Source organism: Vulpes lagopus, chromosome X (assembly GCF_018345385.1).
Source record: "Vulpes lagopus strain Blue_001 chromosome X, ASM1834538v1, whole genome shotgun sequence".
Classification (NCBI taxonomy): domain Eukaryota; kingdom Metazoa; phylum Chordata; class Mammalia; order Carnivora; family Canidae; genus Vulpes; species Vulpes lagopus.
In genome coordinates, this window is record NC_054848.1 from 121,689,469 (window position 1) to 121,703,120 (window position 13,652).

Below are 13,652 nucleotides of genomic sequence, written 5' to 3' on the forward strand. Positions count from 1 at the left end.
TCCGCTCCCGGAGTGTACAGGGCGGCCCCCTTCATCAGGCGATTAGCTCCTGGGTCAAAAGGGCAAGTGTTGCCCCTTGCGAGCCTACGGCCACCCAGCAAGTTGGTGCTGGCACCGGGCCGGCAGCCCCTGGGGGGTTAGCGGGGGGACGCAGGGCGAAAGAGGTCCGGCCCAGGGCGCGGGAGGAAGCGGAAGCGGCAGCAGGGCCCGTCTCCAGGTCGAGGAGGAGGCACCCAGAGGGCACCCGGGCCGCTCCGTGGCGCTCACGGGGGTGGGCTGGCGCTTGGATGGGGTCGAGGGAAGGAGCGGGAGGCAGGGCGGGGCGAGGGCCCTGGAGCGGGCTCAGGACGGCAGCGGGGGCGCGGCGCTCGGGCTTGGGGCATCGGCACGAAGTAGGGCTGGGGACCCGGTCTCGGGCCGGGGTTGACGCGGAGGAGTTGACGGGGAACCAAGGGCGCCGGGAAGGGTCCGGCCCGGGGGCGCGGGGGGCGGGGCGCGGGGGGCGGGGCGACTGCGCGTCCCCTGGTGGCCGACGTCACCGCGCGGGCGTCAGCTGACTGCACGGCTGCTGCCGTCCCTGCAGTCGCTGAGACTCCAGGCCGCTGTCGCCTCTGCCGCCGCCGCCGCCGCCGCCGCCGCCGCCGCCGCCGTCTCTGCCGCCGCCGCCGCCATGGCTCAGTACAAGGGCGCCGCGAGCGAGGCGGGCCGCGCCATGCACCTGATGAAGAAGAGGGAGAAGCAGCGCGAGCAGATGGAGCAGATGAAACAGCGGATCGCCGAGGTGCGGGCCAGGCCGGGCCGCCCCGAGCACGCGCGCTGCCCGCCGCCCCGGCCCTCCCGGGCCCCGCGAGAGCCTGGGCGGTGGCCGCACGGCCCCGATGGCGGGCCGGGGCGGAGCCCTTGCTTGCTCAGCTCCAGGAAAGGGCGGAAGCGATCCGGCGACAGTCTCATCCGTAAAACGTGCCCAGGTGGCCGAGATGAGCTAGCTTGTGACAAGCCTCCGACAGGAGGGAGCCATAGCCAGGGGTCCCATTGGGGGAATTAGGGCTCCCCCCCCCCCTCCGGTTCGCAGAACATCTTCGCCCCCGCCCTTCAGGCCTGAGAACCAGGCCTCTGCCCTGATCCAATGGATGCTGGGAAAGGGAGGCCCCACAGGCCCTGGCCCTCCACCGGCCACCGAGGCTCGTTGCAGAGCCCTCTGCGCCGGGACAAAGGCAAGGTTCAGCGTCCTGGGCGCTGGCGATTCACCGAGGGCTTCAGTGAGTGGCCGGTGGCGGTGGACTGTCCGGAAGAAAGGGTTCCTCTGCTTGGGCCTTTTGGGGAGACTTGTCCGAAGAGCAGGGACTCGGGGCGAGAGGGAGAGCGGGCTACCTTAGGCGCCATGGAAGCCAGGCCCAAGGAAGCAGCTGCACGCCGAGGCCCGGCTCCCTCACTTACACTGGGTTCCCAGCGCTGCTGTCTCAGGGTGGACCCGTTGGCCAGCTGGACTTGCCTTTCTCTGCTGGCCACCTCCTTTAGAGGCCACCAGCCAGAGGGGACCTGTGTGGTACCAAGTGGGATGGGGCTGGGCTGGAGCGCGGGCTCGTGGGAGCTGTTGGCAACATCTAGGGCCAAGACAGAGCCACATGGCTCCGTGGAGGACTAGGTCCCTGGGCCGGTCTTCACTCTGTCCTGTCACCCCTTGGCTGGGGTCTCCACGTGGAGCTTAAAGGCTGCGTGTGAAGAGCACCAAAGGCAGGTAGAGCCTGTGAGCTCAGGCCACTGGGGGAGCTCTGGGCCCCAGCAGGAGACATGGAGGGGCCAGGAGAGCACAGGGCGCCGAGAACCACCTCCTTTGGCATCCTCAGCACTGCAAGGGCCCCTCATAGCCCCGTAGAACCTTACAGTGACCAAGGAAAGGGGGCATGTCTTTCCCAAGGTCACGAATCCAGAGGCCAACCTGGGACTAGAACCCAGGTGTCCACTTCCACGGTGGGGCGGCGGGTGGTCCTCACTGCTGTCCTCTGTCCTCAACAGGAGAACATAATGAAATCTAACATCGACAAGAAGTTCTCTGCGCACTACGACGCTGTGGAGGCGGAACTCAAGTCCAGCACCGTGGGTGAGTGAAGCCTGTGCATGCCACCCCGTCCTGGACCCGGATGCCAGTTGCTTGGCTGGCTCTGGGTGACCGACCCTGCCTCCCATCTCTCTGTACCTCACAGGTCTCGTGACCCTGAATGATATGAAGGCCAAGCAGGAGGCCCTGGTGAAGGAGCGGGAGAAGCAGTTGGCCAAGAAAGAGCAGTCGAAGGAGCTGCAGCTGTGGGTGCCCGTCATTTCAGCCGTCAGTCCTCCCCTCAAGCCAGAGCCAGTGCTTGGGAGGGGGGGCAGGCCAGGCTGTTCTTGCCCCTTGGTGGGGTCCACCCGTGAGCTTGACATGCCCCTGCCCGGTAGGACCGCTAGGACCGCTCTGGGCCTGTGCTGTGTGGCCCCCCACCCCCCGCACTGAGTGCGGGCAGCTCTGGGTCACGGGAGGAGCCTCGGGGCGGGGACGTGGTGCCTCATGGTGCGTGTGCCTTGGTAGGAAGCTCGAGAAGCTACGAGAGAAGGAGCGCAAGAAGGAGGCCAAGCGGAAGATCTCCAGCCTGTCCTTCACCCTGGAGGAAGAGGAGGAGGCCGGGGACGAGGAGGACGAGGTGGCCGTGTATGAGGAAGAGCTGGAAAGGGAAGGTGAGGGCCGGTTCTAGCTACCAGGCTCCAGCAGGAAGACGCGGCCCTGCCGCCGGCCTTGGTGGCCCCTGCGCTCCCGGTCCTGAGGCTCAGGCGGAGGTTCAGGCCGCAGAGGGGACCGGGCCCGCACCGCAGGGTCCAGCCTTACGGGGTGGGGCTCGCCGCCAGGCCCCACCTGAGTCCGAGGCAGGCGGCTGGCCTCTGTGCCACGGCACGGGGCCTTCGGGCCAAGAGGCCGCCGGAGGGAGGCTGATGCCTCAGCAAGACGTCTCCGGAAGCTGCCCTTCGCAAGTGCTAGGAAGAATGGGTTTCCTGTGATCGTGAAATTGTTCACGTTTGTGCGGCCAGGTGGCTGCCGAGCACGTGGCTCGTGTGACTGGGACACCGAACTGTGCACTGTGACGAATTTCAGGTTGAACTGACACAGCCCCAGACGCCCAGGGGCTACTCAGTGGGCAGGAGAGGTCTCAGCTGAGGGCTGAAGGGGGGTGAAGGGACGGTTCGGGAAGGCCAGGTAACAAGGATGAACCAGCACGGGCCCCGTGTGGCCCATGCCTGCTCTGGGCCGGCCCCGAGGCCGACAGGCGGGGTGCCATCCCTCTCCTCGCGTCACGCGGGCCAGTCTGTGCCCTGCTTAGGGGTCGGGGGCCAGCTCGGGGCCAGGGAAAGCGTCCCGTGGGGGGACAGTGGAGATGGGCCTTTAGGATGAGAAGAATTTCACGAGCAACCAGAGAGACTATGGGGGGGGGCGTGTAGCGCCAAGTGATGAGTGTGCCCAGAAGCAGAGCTGGCGGGGGCAGGAGGGGGGGCCACATCTGAAGCCCTGGGGGGGCTGTGGCGGTGGTGGCCGGGGAACTGAAGCAGGGGATGGCATGCACGGTGCGGCCACCGCCGCTGTGATGGGCGCCGTTAGGAGGAAGAGCGCATGCCTCCTGGGGTCTCGTGTGTTCCCAGAGCCGCAGGAGAAGGGACTATGGCTCTATTAGGGGCTTTCGGTACTATTTGGTCATATTAAGTGTTGAGTAACGTCTGGTGGCATCCCAGGGGGACCACTGTTTGGGACAGCACGGGTCTGGGGGCAAGGCTGTTAAGGTCACTGCGTGTCGCCACGGCCTCGCGAATGCTTCCCCCCCTCACCCCACCGTGATTTGGTTTAGGGGGCCCCTGGACGGGGCAGTAGCGCGGGATCTTCTCTGGGTGGTGTGAGGTGCAGGCGGCCTCTGGAACCGCTGCCCTGGAGTGGCAGGCTGGCGTGTAGGCTCGTCTCCTAGGTCCCCGGTTTCTAAAAAGTGCTCCTAGGAGTCTGTACGACCCTTTCAGGGGGTCTGCGAGGTCAAGACCACTTTCCTGATTGTGCCCAAACCATTCTCGGCCTTTTGCACCGCGGTCTCTCTTGAGCTTGGGGCATGATGACGTCATCACTCCATCAGCCGACAGAGCGGTGCCTTCCTGGTTCGGAGTCCCCCCGCCCCTAGACGAGCACTCTCCAGGGGCCTCAGAGCCGCGAGAGTGTTCACAGGTGCTAGCGCAGCCAGCGGAGGAACTGCCATGCTACTTCATCCATGTCCCGATTGTGGAAACTGAGTCAGAGTCCGAGATGCCGGGCGAGCCCTGGTGGGGCTTCTCTCCCATCTCCCCTCCGGCCCCAGTGTTGTAGCTGCGGGGCTTCGGGCTTCCGTTTGCTTCCCGGGGAGCAAGCAGCGCGTACGGGTCTGGGGCTGCCGTGACCATCGGATGGTAGGTCAGGTGTGCAGCTGTGAGCAGCACGGCGCCTGGGGTGGCGGGGTCCTGCCTGGGTGTCCAGCCTTCTGAGGGTGCCCCCATTCCTCCCATGCAGCACAGCCTTCGCTCCCTCAGATGCTGGCACTGGTGCCTTAGGGCCCCCGACGCACGGCAGGCCACAGCTGATGGGGTGAGAGCACAGGCCCCCATCTCCTGCCCAGCTCGGTGCTGGAGACCGAGGCCAAGGCCCCTTGGCCGGGATGGGTCTCCACGGGGCTGTGGGGAGGACAGCCGGTTGCTCTGGCTGGGAGCAGGTGGCGGGGCCAGCAAGCTCCAGGGAGCCTCCGAGGAGGTCGTGTCAGAGCTCAGGCTTGAGAAACAAGGGTTCCAGGTGCCCTGGACGTGGGGCCTGTGACGCAGTTGACTCCTTGTTTCTTTTTGCTCCAGAGGTCTCCACGAAGAAGAGGAAATTGGGGAAGAACCCCGATGTGGACACCAGCTTCCTGCCTGACCGAGACCGCGAGGTAAGAGCGGCTGCTCCCAGCTCGGGCCGAGGCTTCTGCTCAGGCCGTGGGGTGCCGTGTGCCCCCTGAGCTTCCCTGGGCCTCCGTCCTTGACCCGTTTCCTCTCCCAGGAAGAGGAGAACCGGCTGCGGGAGGAGCTGCGGCAGGAGTGGGAAGCCAAGCAGGAGAAGATCAAGAGTGAGTGCTTGCTGCGGGGGATGCAGGGCAGAGGCTGCTGCTGCCCCCACTTTCCAGGGCAGCGCCCCGCGCTCCCGGGCACTTGCAGAGGCCAAGGCGCAATTCTGCTTTGTAGGTGAGGAGATCGAAATCACCTTCAGTTACTGGGATGGGTCTGGGCACCGGCGGACAGTCAAGGTAGGTTGTGTGGGGCTCGCACCCCGCTCCCCGGGAGCTCCTCTGGAAGGAGCTTTCTTTTTATTTTTTTATTTATATTTATTTATTTTTTACTTTCATTTATTTATTTTTTTGGAAGGATCTTTCAATCCTGACCTGGGTGCTTCACGGGCCCTTTCCGTGGGTGGGCCCCCGGAGTCCCCGGGGGAGCAGGGACGGGGGCCTGGCCCTCGGAGGGGTAGCCGGGGGTTCCAGGGTGCCTGGCGTGGCCTCCGGGCCCCTGCCCTCTGGAGAGCGCCTCTCCAGGCTTCCATGTCCCCTTCCCCACCGCTCACTTTCCCGGACCCTGGCACTCGGGCACTCATGCAGATGAAAAAGGGCAACACGATGCAGCAGTTCCTGCAGAAGGCGCTGGAGATCCTGCGCAAAGACTTCAGCGAACTCAGGTCAGGGCACAGGCGGCGTATGCCCGGCTCGGCTCCCCGAGACTCCCACTAGGATGCCCGGCCTGGGCACTGTGCTTCTGAGGCGGGGAGCTCGGGTTGGGGCGCCAGAGTGGAGGGCAGTGGGGTCCTGGGCTCCCGAGCCTTGCAGCGTGCTTCCAGAGCCTTTGGGGCTGCCGCCCAGACCGCTGCCCCCCGGCTGCACGCCGGGTTTCCTCGGCTGGCCGCTCCCCTCGGCCCCACCGTCCTGCCTTTCTCCCTCAGGTCAGCAGGGGTGGAGCAGCTCATGTACATCAAGGAGGACCTGATCATACCCCACGTGAGTCCCTTCTCTTCCTGCGGCCCTGGGCGGGGGCTTGGGGGTGCTCAGGGGCTTCTCGCCAGTGTCCCCGCGCCCCAGCCTGTGGGGCTGGTGGTTGGGCGTGCGGGCGGGAGAAGGCGACACGGGTCCTGAGCCATCACTTCCTGCCCTCGGCTCCTAGCACCACAGCTTCTACGACTTCATCGTCACCAAGGCGCGAGGGAAGAGTGGTAAGTGCGCCCGCCAGCTCTGCCCCTTCCCCGCACCTCGGCCCCAGCGCCGCAGGGCGCCCCGACAGCAGCTCTCTCCCCGCAGGGCCGCTCTTTAACTTTGACGTCCACGACGACGTGCGGCTGCTCAGTGATGCCACCGTGGAGAAGGACGAGGTGCGGTGGCCCGGGGGCAGCGGGCAGGAGGGCAGGTGCCTGGCGGCCCCGAGCTGACGGCCCGGCCCGTGTCCTTCCGCAGTCCCACGCGGGCAAGGTGGTGCTGCGGAGCTGGTACGAGAAGAACAAGCACATCTTCCCCGCCAGCCGCTGGGAGCCCTACGACCCTGAGAAGAAGTGGGACAAGTACACGGTGAGTGGGTCCCCTGGGGTGGCCCGAGCTCGGAGCACGGGAGCCAGCCTGGCTGCAGGGTGGCCGCCCGAAGAGCAGCCATGAGCCACCGCAGGTGGCACTGCAACACTAGCCTCCTCTGTGCTCTTGTCACGCCAGATCCGGTGAACGCCGAGGCTCCCCGGGCTCCCTCAGTTCTCGGCCCCTCCCGGGGTCTCCGGGACTCCAGGCGCTGCTCCCGCCCCCCACTTCCCTCAGCCCTGACGTGACAGGGGTGAGACACGACGGGGCTGGCCGTCCCCTGCCCCCAGTGGCGTCCTGTACCGCTCTGTTTCTTTTATGGTAAATAAATGCACACGTCAGAGTTGGAGCACCTGCACTGTGCTTTGTTCTAAACGTTTTTTTATCGAGCTGAAGTTCACCATTCTGATAATTTGAAGGTGTACAATCCGGGGGTCTTGAGTACATTCGGTGTTGTGCAGCCATCACCTCTACTTCCAGAACACCTCTGTCACCCCACAAGGAGGCCCCGTGCCCATTAGCAGTCTCTCCTGGCCCCTGGTACCCCCTTGTCTACTTTCTCTCTGTGGACTTGTCTCTTCTAGATATTTCACAGAAATGGAATCAGACAGTTTCTGGTCTTTGTATCTGGTGAGGAAGCGGATACTTGGTGGCGGTGGGAGGGTGGAAGAGTAACGTGAGTCTGCAGAGGGCCGTGGGTGATCCACTGGGGCCTGGCGGGCCCGCGTCCCGGCAGCCAAGTGGCACCCCGCAGGGCACCTCGTGGCCCTGCGGTCGTTTACTGTGAGTGGTCTTGCGGTTCCTCTTCTGTCTCCTAGCTGCCAGTCCGAAGGGGACACGGCTGCCCTGTGGCTCTCAGCCGCCCGACATCCCCACCACAGCTCTAGAAACAAGCTTTGCCCTCCCGGGGCTGCAGCCTGCCCGGCATCTCTTCGCAGTCCCCGCGTGGGAAGGCTGCTGGGGGTGCCCCGCGCTCGCTGCTCAGCTCGGACTGCCATCCTGGCCCCGAGGGCGACCTGCCTCGGGGTGGGCGCTCTTGCTCCCTGTCCTTGCCGCAACAGCCAGATCCCCTGGCTCCCCTCGGGTAAGCAGAGGGAACAGGGTCAAGCCCTGGCTGGCAGTCAGCATCCCAGCTCTGGGTCCGGTCCCACGTGCTGGACAAATACCTAGATATGACAGCGGGCGACTTCGCCAGGTACAGAAGCTCCTGTGCCCTCCTCCCACGGGCAGGGCTCTGTGTCCCTTTCCGATACGGTGTGGCCGATGCTGGCTGGCAGTTAGGAGCTCTCTTTTGGGCTTCCTGGCCCTGTGTCTGGGGCAGAGCCATCTGGGGTCATTTGGAGGAGGAGGCGGGGGAGGGAAGTCGCCTAGGCCAGAGACCTCCGGGCACGGCAGGCAACGGGTGGCCCAGCCTGACCCTAGGTCCTGGATGTGGGGGACAAGTGTGAGGACCTCAATGGGGCCTTTTGTTTGGCACTGGGAAGCCTGGAGAAGGGATCATCTGGCCTTCTGCACCAACCCCCCTGCCGTCTTTGGAAAGAGTAGGCTTCTCCCGGCCAGGGAGCCCCTCTCAGCCAGCTTACCCAGTGGAAATGCTTTGCAAGGGAACCGCCTCAGGCCCCATAGCTCCGGGAAAGCAAGCGCCTTAAGGCCCAGTCTTGGCTCCCGGCAGGAGCCGACCTGGTTCTGGAAGCACCGAACTCACAGATCACTGGGGCAAGTTGTCCTCGTGAGGCCAGGTCCTCAGATAGCCCCAAGCTTCCCACCTCCCAGCATACAGGCCTGTGTGACCCGCTCCCCCGGAGGCACACACACACACGGGGGGCCAGGTGGGCCCGCACTCCCGGGGTCCCGCTCCCGGGGTTCCATTGTTCCTCCGAAGGGAGAGTGTGCGGGTGGGCGTGGCCTCCTCAGGGGAGCCCCTGGGAGTGGAGGGCATTCCCTGGCCAACAGCCGATGAGAGAAGCGGGGCCTCAGTCCTCGAGGCACAGGTTGGGTGCGGTTGGGGCCGGGAGGGAGCCCTCGCGGTCAGGGCCCGGGGGCAGGGGTTCTGGAAGGAAGGGAGAGCCACTTCCTTCTAGCCAGCGAAGCGTCGCAGCCACGGTGGGGCTGGGGCTGACGGAGGGCCCCTTGTCCTCAGTGAGGCTGCTGGCGCCAGGCCTCTGGCCTCACGCTTGGCTGGCCCGGGCCGGAGTTCCTGGGAGGAGGGCGCTGCAGCTCTGGGGGCCCTCTTCTTGGGACCTTGCACCCGTTTGAACGTGCTGCTCACAGAGGATGGGCCGCAGACAAGCTGGGAAGCTGCGGGGACGGCTGTTGGGCTCCGGAACTACATGAGGCCACCAGGCCCGGTGAGCGGTCACCCAGCCGGCCCGGGGGGCAGCGTGGGCCGGGGTGGGCCGGGTGCCGAGGATGCGCCCGAGAGACAAGGCCGGCCCTCTCTTGCTCGGCCAGGCCTCCTTGCTGGGGGGCGAGTCCGCACGTGGGCGATAGAAGCACCAAGCGGCAGCAAGAAGCGCCTGCGATGGAGAGGCCCTCCTGAGGTCCTGACGCGAGCAGGGGCGAGAAGTCAGCCGTTCCACGACGACGGAGGACGGGGTGTTCCAGCAGAGCATGCTGCGGGCAGCTTGCGGGTGAGCAGGGCGGGGCTGGGGGGGCAGGCCAGACAGGTGGAGCCTGGGACGTGAGCCAGAGGGTGGATGCCCGCGGTCCCGTCACTCCCCACCAGCGGACATGCAACCTGAGCCACGTGTTCTCCCAGCGTAGGGTTTGATTTAATTTTCAAAGATTTGTTTTTTATGAGAGAGAGAGAGAGAGCACAGGAGGTGTGGAAGGGGCGAGGGAGACGGAGAACCACCAAGCAGACTCCGCGCTGAGTGCAGGGCCCCACTGAGGATCCTGGGACCCCAAGATCATGACCTGAGCAGAAATCGAGTCAGGTGCTTAACCGACTTAGGACGCCTAGACGCCCCTTATTTAATTAGAAGTACTTTTTGGCAACCGAGGAAAAATTCACAGAACAGAAAACCAGTAACCATTGAAAAACGTACTTATCAAAGTGGCATTTAGTATGTTCACAGTGTAGTCCGGCTGTCACCTCTGTCTGGTCCCAGAACATTCCCGTCACCGCAGAGGGAGACCCTGTGCCCATTCAGTAGCCTCCCCTCATCCCCTCCCCGAGCTCCTGACAACCACTCATCTACTTCTGTTTCTGTGCCTTTGCCTCTTCTGGAAATTTCACAGGAATGGAATTGTACGATTACAGATCTGTTTAGAGGCAAAGACGTTTCATGCTCCTGGATTGGGGGACTCGGTAGAGTTGGGGTGTCTGTTCTAGGCTTCTGCTGCCGTGTAACAGATCTGTGAGAACTCGGTGGCTTGTGACGACACCGGGCTCTTACCTGACACTTTCTGCAGCTCACGGGTCTCGGGTCTCGCGGGGTTGCCATGGAGGTCGCCATGGAGGTCGCCTGGGCTGCCTTCTCTTTTTTTTTTTTTTTTTTTGGGCTGCCTTCTCATCAGAGACTTGGGGCCTCTCCCCAGCTCACGTCGTTCTTGGTAGAGGTCAGTTTCCTGGGACTCTAGGACTCAGGTCCCTCTTCTCATGCCGTGCCACCTGGTGCCCTCCAGAGGCCCGTTCCTGCTTCGAGCATCTCTCCTTGCAGGAAGGGCCCCTTCGCAGTGCGGGGCTCCCCTGAGGAGGCCACACCGTCCCGCACACTCTCCCTTTGGAGGAACTCAGCTGGTTAGTAACGTAACCCCCATAACCCCGGGAGGGATGGCTCACCGTGCGTGTGTGCGTGCACCTCCAGGGGAGGGGGTCACAGAGGCCTGTATGCTGGGAGGTGGGAGCCTTGGGGCCATCTGAGGATCTGGCCCCATGATGACAACTTGCCCCAGTGATCTGTGGACTCCATGCAATCCCCGTCCAAACCCCAGTGTGCTCTTTTGTAGAAACTGGCAAGCTCACCGTCAGGGTATATAGAAACGCAAAGGACCTAGAAATCCAAAAACCATTTTGAAAAAGAAGAGCAAAGTTGCAGGGCTCTCATTACCTGATTGCAGAGCTTACTACGAAGCCACGGTGATCGAGGCAATGTGGTGTAAGCACGAGGGTAGGTGCGGAGGTGGGGGGCACGGAACTAGCAGTCCAGACATAAATCCTTACGTTTCTGGCTAAGAAATGATGCTGGAGCAGTCAGGTATCTGTGTGGAAAAAGTGAACTTGACCCCTCGATGTGATGGGTTGCATTGTGTCCCTAGAAAGAAGTGTTGCAGTACCCCCCCCCAGGACCCTTCACTGCGACCTGGGCTTTGAGATGGAATCAAATTGAGATGAGATCATACTCGAGAATGGTCCCTAATCCAAGATGACCGGTGTCCTAACAGAGGAGACAGACATGCATATGCAGGGAGAAAGCTGTGTGACAGCAGAGACAGGAGCAATGCTCCTGCGGGCCGAGGACACTGCAGCAACAGGGGCGCTGGAAGAGGCGAGGAGGGCTCGGCGAGGGAGCTCCGCCCGGCCCACACCCGCATCTCTGACTTCAGCCTCCGGAGCTGGGGACCATGACTGTCTTTTATTTTAAACCCCTTGGTAGGGGATCCTGGGCGGCTCAGCAGTTGAGCATCTGCCTTCGGCTCAGGGCGTGACCCCGGAGTCCTGGGATCGAGTCCCTCATCGGGTTCCCCACAGGGAGCCTGCTTCTCCCTCTGCCTGTGTCTCTCATGAATAAATAAATAAAACTCTTAAAAAAAAAAGAAACCGGTTAGAAGTAGCAAATGTGTTCAACAAGGTTGCTGGACAAAAGATCGTGACAGAAACCACTTGGATTTCTATACACTAGCAATCTGCAACCCAAACTGAAATCCAGAAAATTATTTCATTACAAATAGCAACAGGAGGAAAAAGACACTTGGGGAATAAATGTAACAAAAGAAGTCCCCGGCTTGTACCCGGAGAACTACACAGTATCACTGAAAGAGTAAACAGAAGCATCTGCTTAGTCGTGTTCTTCAGAGAAACCCAGCAGGACGCGCACAGGGTGTGCGCTGAGGGCTCGCTCACACGAGCGTGGGGGTGGGGGCCGGCAGTCTGGCAAGCCCAGACTTTGCAGGGCAGGCAAGCGGGCTGCAGACTCAGGCGGGATCCCTATGTTGCAATCTTGAGGCCGCGGTGAACTCCTCCAGGAAACCTTAACTTTTGCGGTTAAGGCCTTCGCTTGAGTGGACGGGACCCACACCAACTGCAGGGGGCACTCTTTCTTTTTTTTTTTTCTTTTTCAGGGGGTCACTCTTTACTTAAGTCACTCAGTTGTAGGTGTTGACCACATATGCAAGATACCGTCACAGCAACCTAGATGAATGTTTGCTTAAAAAACTGCGGACTACAGCCTAGCCAAGCTGGAATCAATAAACATCTAAAATTAATCAACATCCCATGTTCATGGATGGAAACACTTAATCTTATTAAGATGGCAACACTCCCCAAATTGGTCTGCAGATTCAATTTCATCCCTATTGAACTCCCACTGGCTTTTTCCCCCCCAGAAACTGATAAGGTCATTCTAAGATGCCTGTGGAGGTGTACAGGACACTAAACAGCCAAAACACTCTTGGAAAAGAGCAAATTTGGAGGATTCACAATTCCCAGTTTCAAAACAGTAGACAACTACAGTGATCAAGACAGGGCGATGTGAGCGTAAAGACAGACATACAGGTTAACAGAACAGAATTGAGGGAGTCCAGAAATAGGCACACCTATGTATCGTCAGTTGATTTTTGTTTTTTGTTTTTTTTTGTGTTTTTTTTTTAAATTTTTTTTATTTATTTATGATAGTCACAGAGAGACAGAGAGAGAGGCAGAGACATAGGCAGAGGGAGAAACAGGCTCCATGCACCGGGAGCCTGATGTGGGATTCGATCCCGGGTCTCCAGGATCGCGCCCTGGGCCAAAGGCAAGCGCCAAACCACTGCGCCACCCAGGGATCCTGTGTCAGTTGATTTTTGATGAGGGGGCCAGGACCATTCAATGGGGAAAGAAAAGCTTTTTTTTTTTTTTTTTTTTTTTTTTTTTTTTTTAAGAATAGCCTTATTTAACAAATGGCAGAGCAGCCACATGCAAAAGAATGAAGCTGGACCACAACCTCACATTATATGCAAAGACTAACCCTGACTGGAGCCAGAGACCTAAATTTAAGAGCAAAAACTATAAAACTCATATTACCAAGCAGAGCGGTAAATCTTTGTGACCTTGGATGAAACCACAGTTCCTTAGCTCTAACAAACACAAGCAACAATGAAGGCTCCGGCAGATGTCATCCAAATTCAAGACTTTTGTGCATCTAAGCACACTCTCAGGAAGGTGAAAAGAGAACCCAGGGGATGAGAGAAAATATTTGCGAATTATAAGGGATTAAGAACCCGAATACATGTAGAGCTCGTACAACTTGACAACAGCACCGAGGGCCCAGCACAAGATGGGCAAAGACCTGGAGCAGACGCGTCACATTGCTCTGTGTGTCACAGGAGATCTACAAATGGCCAGGAAACTCACGAGGACGTGCCCGACGTCATTATTCATCAGGGAAATGCAAATTGGCACGAGGTATCACCTCACACCCACCAGGAGGGTAGAAACAAAGTCAGATACTAAGGGTTCGCCAGGATGTGGCGACATTGCAACCGTCACGCACTGTTGGTGGGAATGTGACCTGGTGCAGCCACTCTGGAAAACTGTGTGGAGGTTCCTCAAAGAGGTAAAACTAGACCTGCCCTACGACCCCGCAATTGCACTGCTGGGGATTTACCCCAAAGATGCAGATGCAGTGAAACGCCGGGACACCTGCACCCCGATGTTTCTAGCAGCAATGTCCACAGTAGCCAAACTGTGGAAGGAGCCTCGGTGTCCATCGAAAGATGATGGATAAAGAAGCTGTGGTCTGTGTATACGATGGAATATTCCTCAGCCATTAGAAACGGCAAATACCCACCATTTGCTTCAACGTGGATGGAACTGGAGGGTTTTATGCGGAGTGAAGT

The 13,652-nt window shown here is 60.7% G+C and overlaps 1 protein-coding gene across 2 annotated transcripts; it reads left to right on the plus strand.

Moving 5' to 3' along the window:
* Window positions 1–34: 34 nt before the first annotated feature.
* On the plus strand, window positions 35–6,963 carry FAM50A (family with sequence similarity 50 member A). 2 transcript variants are annotated; one of them, XM_041741968.1, is made up of 14 exons: window positions 35–62; window positions 584–781; window positions 2,017–2,101; window positions 2,205–2,304; window positions 2,567–2,712; window positions 4,882–4,958; window positions 5,069–5,135; window positions 5,251–5,312; window positions 5,661–5,737; window positions 5,999–6,053; window positions 6,217–6,265; window positions 6,351–6,421; window positions 6,504–6,614; window positions 6,753–6,963. In XM_041741968.1, the coding sequence occupies exons 2-14, from the start codon at window positions 671–673 to the stop codon at window positions 6,759–6,761; spliced, it is 1,020 nt and encodes a 339-aa protein (XP_041597902.1). In that variant the 5' UTR covers window positions 35–62; window positions 584–670; the 3' UTR covers window positions 6,762–6,963. The 2 variants fall into 2 exon arrangements, with proteins under 2 accessions (XP_041597902.1, XP_041597901.1); XM_041741967.1 differs by lacking the exon at window positions 35–62 and adding an exon at window positions 152–271.
* Window positions 6,964–13,652: the final 6,689 nt, after the last annotated feature.

What these genes read in the sequence shown, in the direction of transcription:
- FAM50A (XM_041741968.1), top strand. Translation starts at nt 671, where the DNA reads ATGGCTCAGTACAAGGGCGCCGCGAGCGAGGCGGGCCGCGCCATGCAC. An exon ending in CAAGCAGGAGAAGATCAAGA is followed by an intron (nt 5,136 to 5,250) that starts GTGAGTGCTTGC and finishes TCTGCTTTGTAG; the next exon opens with GTGAGGAGATCGAAATCACC. An exon ending in GGCACCGGCGGACAGTCAAG is followed by an intron (nt 5,313 to 5,660) that starts GTAGGTTGTGTG and finishes GCACTCATGCAG; the next exon opens with ATGAAAAAGGGCAACACGAT.